Source organism: Lutjanus erythropterus, chromosome 3 (genome assembly GCF_056507025.1).
Source record: "Lutjanus erythropterus isolate fLutEry1 chromosome 3, fLutEry1.hap2, whole genome shotgun sequence".
NCBI classification, from domain to species: domain Eukaryota; kingdom Metazoa; phylum Chordata; class Actinopteri; order Lutjaniformes; family Lutjanidae; genus Lutjanus; species Lutjanus erythropterus.
The window spans coordinates 3,101,136-3,109,702 of record NC_139319.1 but is presented as its reverse complement, the minus strand read 5'-3'; the positions used below and the strand labels follow the sequence as shown (position 1 = coordinate 3,109,702).

The window sequence follows — 8,567 nt, the reverse complement described above, 5'->3', positions numbered from 1 at the left end:
GGGGGGAAATGGCAAATAAATTATTATTAAATCTGAGTACTCAGAATAATCAGGCCATAACTGAATGTTGTAAAGAAAAAGGAGACTGAAACTGATGTTGTTAAATTTATTTCTTCAGCTATGAGCATGAATTATTGTTATTATTATTATTATTATTATTATTATTATTATTATTGTTGTTGTTGTTGTTGTTGTACCATCTTGTCTGTCAAGGCAACATAAAGTTTTTATGTCAAAGATTTCAGAAAACATTGCTTATACTTGGAATTATTTCTTCGTCAATTGTAATTTTGCCACATAACAGCATAAAATAATACAAGTAAAACAATGTGAATGAATTTATTTTTATGATGGATTAGAAAAATGTTGGAGGACCACCTGTCAGGCTTTTAAGGCCACATGTTGAGTGTAAGTTTAGCCGCCCCAGGAGGGATCTTTTGCTCTAAAAAATCTTGTTGGACACCATTAAAACCTGCCTGCAGGTCTTCTTGTTTTTGGAAGTAATAAATAAAGTGCTACATTTGGCGCCATGCAGTGGTCAAACACGTGCGCTACAGCTCCTGACGCACTTCCGGTCCTCCAGTCAACAACGGATACATACGAGCCGTTAGCATTTCTGCTGCTTGACGATGTTGCAATGGAACAACCGACCAATTAGGTTTCCCTTGTGGTCATTTGGGGCAGGGTCTAACGTCCGACCCCACCTTTTAATCTGAGTCCACCTCATTCCGTATTCCGCAGCGAGGACCCTGTCGATGAAAGCGGTGAGCTAGCTAACCGGCTAATCTAGCATGAGTAGATGGAGGCTGACCAGGGGGCGGAAAACCACGATGGAGCGGCAATGACAGGCAGCGGCGTAACTTCGACTGGAAACTAAGTTGCATTAAAACTTCATCAGCCTACACATAGTAACTGAGGACGTAGGACATCACGATATGCAGTGAGTACCGATTTTGAACCGGTGGTGCTACGGAACCGGGCCGATCCCGCTAAAAGTTTGTATCCGCCAGGCCCACCATCGCTAACGTTAGCCGGTTAGCTCCGTTTAGGCATCCTCCTCTAAAGTGTTAGACTGGAATTAAGCGTGGCTCCAGTTGTTTCAACTTTCCACATTAGCTTCAGGCAAACACACACACTCGACTGTTTGTATGGTTGTACTCAGTGTCTTTTGCGTTAGTAAACACATTAGCTCCCTTCTTTGCTAGCTAATTAGCTCTGCAAAGATGCTGTGCTGAAGAGGGTTAATATTGTCATGGAGATGATGAATCGGATTTAAAACACTAATGCAGATAAACATCGTCTTTCAGAGTAATTTGTGCACTTAAAATACTTTGTTGTGAACTGTTTGTTGTGCTTGATGTTTGACAGAGAGTGATGTGCAGGTGTCTTCTCTAGAAAGTCTCAGGTGTGTGACCGTTTTGTTGTCTTGTCTTCAGGTCATGAAGCGGGTTCGCACTGAGCAGATCCAGTACGCTGTGGCTCAGTACCTGAAGCGGAGGCAGTATGTGGACACCGACGTCTCCCTGAAAGGAGCCAAGCTGTTCCAGTCAGCTGAGGAGATGGCTGCCAGCCTCACAGGTGAGCAAACTGTTACTGCACAGATGACACAACACACACACAATAGTGAGACAGTTGTTTATAGAGTCCAGTTTGATTACAGCCCTGAGAAAAGGTATAATCAGACCAAAAAATAATCTATATACCAGTGGGGCAACCATTAGTGTGCAGGATCTTTGAACTTATTATAAGATAACTCAAATTATCTTCATGCAACCAGATGCATTAAAATGCTGATATGTATTTTAATACATTCCATAATAATCTGCGTCATGAATGTTTTGCCTACATTTACATGATGGTATTTCCGCTTTCTCTTCCACCTCTTTCTGGTTCTCTGAGCAGTACAGACAGAGTCGGGATGTGCCAACATCGTCACTGCGGCGCCCTGCCAGTCTGACCCACAGCAGTATGAGACTCAGTACTCCAGGCTGCGCTCCTTTCTGTCAGGTATCACATTCACATCCCTGCTGCAAAGTCACTGAACGCACTATACCTTAAAAAAAAGTCATATTGGAATTATTTTGACAGATATTGTTGAAGAAGATTTGTAGGCCAGCTCATCTCTGCAGCACTACAGTTTTTCATTATAATGCTTTTCTGTGACACATTTTTCCTTTGTCAAAAAATTGTGTGTTTTGCTGTGAGGTTACGAAAAGGTTACAAGCTAAAATGTAAAGTTGTGTTGGAAAATTGCGTCCACCGAATCATATTCCTAAGTCTTATTTGGATGCTGTGTGACCTTTTTTAAATTAGAATGTTTTTTATTTCCCCTAATTCAGAAACACAAATATCCTGGGCAAAGGAGGTGAGCACTATCCTCTACCCGCTCTTCGTCTACCTCCACCTGGACATGGTGCACTGCGGCCTGAAGGGGGCAGTAGATGGTTTTTACAGTCGGTTCCATGGTGCCTTTCTTCAGGACAGCGAACAGCGTGCCACCATAGAGCAGCTCCGCCATGTTCTCACCGCTCAGGACATTGCAGCCAACCCCAAGCTGAGTGCTTTCCTGGAGCACAAGTACGTGGTTCACCTGACAGAGCCGGCCTACAGCTACCTGCTGCGTTACCTGCAGAGTGAGGACAACAGCGCCCTCTGCAGGGCCCTCACCACACACCTGCAGGTGGAGGTGACTGCCTCGAGGCGCACAGACTACCAGCTGTACGGAGCTGCCAGTGGAGCGACTGGTGCCCCAAACTCCACCTCCTCCTGGGCCGGAGTGGACGGGGCAGATGGCGGAGAAGGGGTCGAGGTCCCTGCAGGGATCCCACAGAGTGAGGCGGCCCTGGAGGCTCTGCAGGATTGCATCAAGAAGGTCCGTGAGGGCCCCCCAACACTCACTACCGTGTGTTTTTACGCCTTCCACCACACTGAACAGATGTTGAACACCGCCGAGGTCTCGGCTGACAGCCGGCTGCTTGCTGCCGGCTTTGACAGCTCCACGGTGAAGCTGTGGAGCCTCAGAGCCAGAAAGCTGAAAGCCAAGCCGCATCAGGCAGACGTGTCGCTCATCCACCTGGCCTGTGACGTCCTGGAGGAAGAGGTGAGCTCACTGAAGGGATAAATATCCTCTTCAGGCTGTGTTTAATCATGTAGTGAAGCCACCTTGGTTTAAGAGTACCATCAAAATTTCTCTGTAGGTGCTTTTATTTTTTCAATTTGTGATATGCAGAACTTATTAGGGACTTTGCTTAATGATTATTATTATTTGTTTACCTGTCTGTTATTCACTTAGTGAATCTTTTGGTCTATAATGTATCAATATTAAACATTTTTACTTCCTCCTGTAAATGACCAGTGATTAATCAATTGTAGATTAAATTGACATTTTTTTCTTTAAATTTATTTATATTTGTTTTGAGGTTTTTATATCATTCAGCAGCTTCCCAGTAGTCTTCCTTATACATTCAAGTCTGAACAATTACATATTGGTCATATGTTTTAGTTTTAGCATCAAAATACTAAAAAAAAAAATCCATGTTTCTGCATGATGCTCTTGCTAGATAAACCCCTAGTTAACGCTGTAACATACGTCACCACTTTAGCTAACAGCTGGGTTTGAGTTCTATTCGAGGAACCCAGAGAAAAATGTAGATGTGTAATTATTTATTTAAAAGACTTTACAGGCTGCAAAATGTCCATTACATTTTAATGGGCCTGTTGTGGCTTCTAAGCTAAATGGGAACAGGTTTGAAGTAGCCACTCACAGATATCAATAATGTTAGAAATGACCAACACGCTGTCTTATAGATAGTTACTGTTTGGTGAGACATTATGGTTCAGGTCGTCCAGAGGTTTTCTCAATAGTGTATTGAATGTTTTTGGGCTAGGCTACAAACCGTTTTGGCTAACTGTTGCGCCATAAACCGAAATCAAAACCCCAAACAAATATTCGCCAAAGTAAACAAAAAGCGAAATCAGTGCATGAACAAAAATCAATCAAATCAAACAAAGATTTAATCAAAAAAACCAAAACATGCAGCGGTTGAAGACTTAATTCCCACAGTGTCTTCCACGGTCCACCAGTGTCAGCATGTCTGCTCTCATTAAGAGGCTCCTGAGATGCATTGTGAAGCTGTGCACTCGGTTCAGCACCAAAAACCATCACCAGGTGCTGCCAAACTGTTTACATGGAAATAATTAGAGCTCATATCTCCTGCTTCCGGATAATTTTAACTTTTTCAGTAGTTTAGGATAGAGATGGTCATGTTAGATGTCACATTTTTCCTTTGCCTGTTCTCAGGTGGATGAAGAGGACAGCTCCGGCAGCGAGATAAAGACGCTGCGAGGTCACAGTGGCCCGGTGTTTCGTACCGCCTTCCTGACGGACAGCTCCGGCCTGCTCTCCTGCTCTGAGGACACGACCATCCGATACTGGGACCTGGGCAGCTTCACCAACACGGCGCTCTACCAGGGCCACGCCTACCCGGTGTGGGACGTGGACGTCAGCCCCTGCAGCCTTTACTTCGCCAGCGGCTCCCACGACCGCACGGCCCGCCTCTGGACGTTCTCCCGCACCTACCCGCTGCGGGTCTACGCCGGGCATCTCGCCGACGTTGACTGCGTCAAATTCCACCCCAACTCCAACTACCTGGCCACCGGCTCCACAGACAAGACTGTCCGGCTATGGAGCACCCAGCAGGGGGCGTCTGTTCGCCTTTTCACTGGCCACCGTGGGCCGGTGCTGTCACTCGCGTTCTCACCTAACGGGAAGTATTTGGCATCCGCTGGCGAGGACCAGAGGGTGAAGCTGTGGGACTTGGCGTCCGGGACGTTATTCAAAGACCTGCGGGGACACACAGACAGCGTCACCAGCCTGTCTTTCAGCCCAGACAGCAGCCTGGTGGCGTCGTCGTCTATGGACAACTCTGTCCGGGTGTGGGACATCCGGAACCCCCACGGCGGGCCGCCGGCCGATGGCTCGTCCAGCGAACTGGTGGGAATGTACACTGGAAACACCAGCAACGTGCTGAACGTCCAGTTCATGGCCTGCAACCTGCTGCTGGTGACAGGAAGCGCTCAGGAGAAAGCAGAACAGTAACCACGTCGATCTGGTTTTTGTGTTCATGTTGGAGAGAAAAGCTCCAGATGTTTGTCTGAAGATGATGTCAGACTGTTGTTCTCCTCCCTGAGCCAATCACTGAGACATTCAGTGTCACCACCAGCGCTGGAGTCACATTCATTAGTTCTTGGCATAGAAAAGAAGCGAGGATAAATACATTTTTAGGTAATTCATACATCTCATTCTTCCAAAACTGGCTTAGACATTCATATATATTCATTATTCATCATTTATAGATAAACTTGTTATTTTCTAATTGCCAAAGCATCTTGACTAGATGTCAGTATTAAAGAATTATACAGTTCTGGTTCAGCCTTGGTGTTTGGAAACTGTTTCTTCTGCTGTCATGCACAAAATTTATGATCTGAAAGCAGAATATTAAATATTCAACAAAGTTTTACCCAATAGGAGCTGAAAACATGGCTGTTCTGAACTGAGAAACTACAGACACAGAGATGATTTTTGCTGGTTGTTTGATGCAGAATTGTATTGATAAGCTGTTCCCCGGTGTGCAGAATATCGGGAGCATCTCCTGTACCACATTTCATATGTAAGAATCAGTCTCACACTCAGAGAAGCTCACTTGTGAGCCGTCTTACTCAAAGTCATTTTAATCTGTGTGCGTCCAGTGCAAGAACTTCAGGCTTAAACAAACTCTTGTGTCTACATTATAATTCTAAAATTGTTAAAAGGCACCTTGGAGTCTGAAGGCGTATTTCTCGCATCTCTTCTGATTTAGACAGGCTAGTATTTACACCCTGCGCTCAATATCTGTCTCAATTCGGATACTTCCATTAGTACTCTATCATGAAGTACACTTTGCACACTTGGTTCTCACTCGCGCAGTGTGCAGATTTCGACAGGGTAGTTCTGTCTCAAACCAAGAACGGCCGTCGCGCCCTTACCGGAAAAGCAGCTGCTTCTACTTCGCGGGTGAACTGATCTGGGTGGGGCTTCAGTGCCACCTACCAAAACAACTGTTGGCCTCTTTATTCATTTGTGTTCCATTTCACTTCATTCAGCACGAACATCCTTTTAATTTGATTTGATCTCTGTTGACGACAGGCCAGCCCTCCCTCCTCCTACCTGTTGATTTTTATTTGATTTTCAGCACCAAATCTTTACAAACATAACCAAATAAACATTTAGGTGGCTTCAATCCAACAGCAGCATAGTGGTGCTTATTGATTTAAAAAATACATGTGTGACTTCAGGGCTGCAGGTAACGATTATTTTCATAATCAGTCAATTTTTACATAAGTTTGGTAGCCCCGCCTCCTCTGCTGCGTAGACAACATCGCGACTGTTGAGGGTGAGAAGTGTCCAGTGTTCCACACTCAACTTTTTGACCATTTTGAGTACAGCATCCGGGTACTTGCGGTACATGTTGTTCCGCACTCAAAACAGGAAGTGTAAGTACAGAAGTATGCAGTTTTAAGTTTGCACCAAGCTAGGCTGAACATGTCCAGGGTCAGGCCTAAGTATCGTTTGAAATTCTTCACTTCTAGTGCTGATGTGATACCCGAGTTTCATCAGAAGTACAAAAACAAAACTTCAGTTCATTGCTTTGATGAGTGTAAACAGGTTTTTCTCCAAAGAAACCCAAGCTCACATAAAAGAACTTCACCCAATTAAAACTGTCTAAAATTTAAATTTAAAACAGTAATCTAAAATAAATAGGTTTACAAAAAAACAAAAAAAATATTGCTGTCTTTGGGGACTTCACAGGTTTTGATTCTTGGTGCTAACCGGACTAGCCTCCGTTTCGCTAGCTTCTGCAACTCAATGCAGTTTCTCATTCAGCATTTTCTTCAGAGGGCTTTCAGGAAAAAAAACTATGTTCCTGTTGTTTATTTTCCATAATCTAGGAAGGTGAAAACATGTTTATTCTGTTAGCAAACAAAGAAACTACAGCTCCCATGAAAAACTACAAGCATGGAAACATGGGCCCTTGTCATTCTAACTTGATTTCATTCATATTCATAAATCCCACCTATGCTCTCTTAAGTAATTTTATCAAATTGTCTTGCTCTTATCTCTGCTGTCTAACCACAGACACTCGACAGCTTGCATCTTTCGTTGACGTTTAGCCCTCAGATGTCTAAGGTTTATGGGAAAAGGTGTTTGTTGAAGGTCACTAAAAAAACAAAATTTTAATAATAATGACATCCTTACATAAACACTAACTGAGCCACAGAACATGCTGTTACAAAATCTCTATTCCAAGGCTGTATTTTTAGTCATTGTTGATGTTAACAGATGTCAATATGATTTTGAGTGTTTTCCTTCTGGAACAGAACCAGGAAGTTGTGGTTTCACTTTGGGTTTTGATTAACCAGTGCCACCTTCTACCTGCTGGATGCACTAAGATGAAACCTGATTGAATCTTCTGATCTGACTTTGAGTAAGACAGTATATTCTCAGAATGTGGGACTGTTCTTTTTAAAGTTCTTTCTGTGTTCTACCCGCCCGACCCGTAGTACCTTTCATCCACTTCTTCTCCTCAGTGATTGAAATGCGTTTATTACATAAAACAGAAGCTTCCACTTGGTCGATTTTAAATCGGTTTGCTGTTGTTGGACAAATTCACATCTACAAGAAGAAAGTTTCAGAAGTGAAGAAAACATGTTTTGATGCTTGTGGAGTTCAGAGACTGTATTAAGAGAAATTAAAGGGTCTCAGCGGTGGAATACAAAAGCTAATGAGCGACTGTGTGAACGTGTTTGTCTCTGAGTCAGACTGTCGTTCCTTGTTGAAGAAGTTTCTAAGAATTTAAGGCTGTATTTTTCACACTATTCTGCAGGTGGCATCAACTGTGCAATGCTTAAAGAGTGTAAATATACTGTATTTTTGTAATATTTTGGCTACCAAGAGCTGACATCCAGGTTGTTCTTAAGGAGGGCTAAAAAATACTGACTTAGAAACTGATTGAGTATTTTTGGATAATTTTCATATGTTCAATGTGTGATAAAACTTTTCTTTTTTTTTTAGTTATTTTTTCATAAATTCAGCCTGGAAATTGTCTTTTCTGTTTGCCAGTGAACATTTGTTCCCTCCTGTAGCCCAAAATAAATAATAAATAACAGAATTTTATTTGAGCTAATGCTTCATGGAGTTTTTTTTTTTATTTAGTCACCTGTATCATGTTGGGACTCATCTTCATATAAAACACACTCTGATACAGATGTTGTTAAACAGATGTATCCAACTGGAGGGACAGTGTGAAGGACTGAAACTGGCAAAATAAAATGACTCAATAAATAAATAAAATAATATAAATAAAGAATTAATGATTGAACAAAAAAAAGAAATGAACAAAGCAATATGTGTATAGTTGATGAACAAAGAGGCAAAAAGTTACCCTCATGACACTTTGAATGACAGCACCCTTGTTGGCATAATGATACAGAAATGCATACATAACTGGAAATAACTAAATACAGAAATT

General features: G+C 42.7%; 1 protein-coding gene across 1 annotated transcript; it reads left to right on the top strand.

Annotated features, from left to right (window-relative positions):
• The first annotated feature begins 570 nt into the window (after positions 1 to 570).
• taf5l (TAF5-like RNA polymerase II, p300/CBP-associated factor (PCAF)-associated factor) lies at positions 571 to 8,217 on the top strand. Its single transcript, XM_084714681.1, has 5 exons — positions 571 to 940; positions 1,437 to 1,578; positions 1,903 to 2,007; positions 2,340 to 3,100; positions 4,301 to 8,217. Exons 2-5 carry the CDS (start codon positions 1,440 to 1,442, stop codon positions 5,096 to 5,098), a joined length of 1,803 nt encoding a protein of 600 aa, XP_084570807.1. The 5' UTR covers positions 571 to 940; positions 1,437 to 1,439; the 3' UTR covers positions 5,099 to 8,217.
• The last annotated feature ends 350 nt before the right edge of the window (positions 8,218 to 8,567 follow it).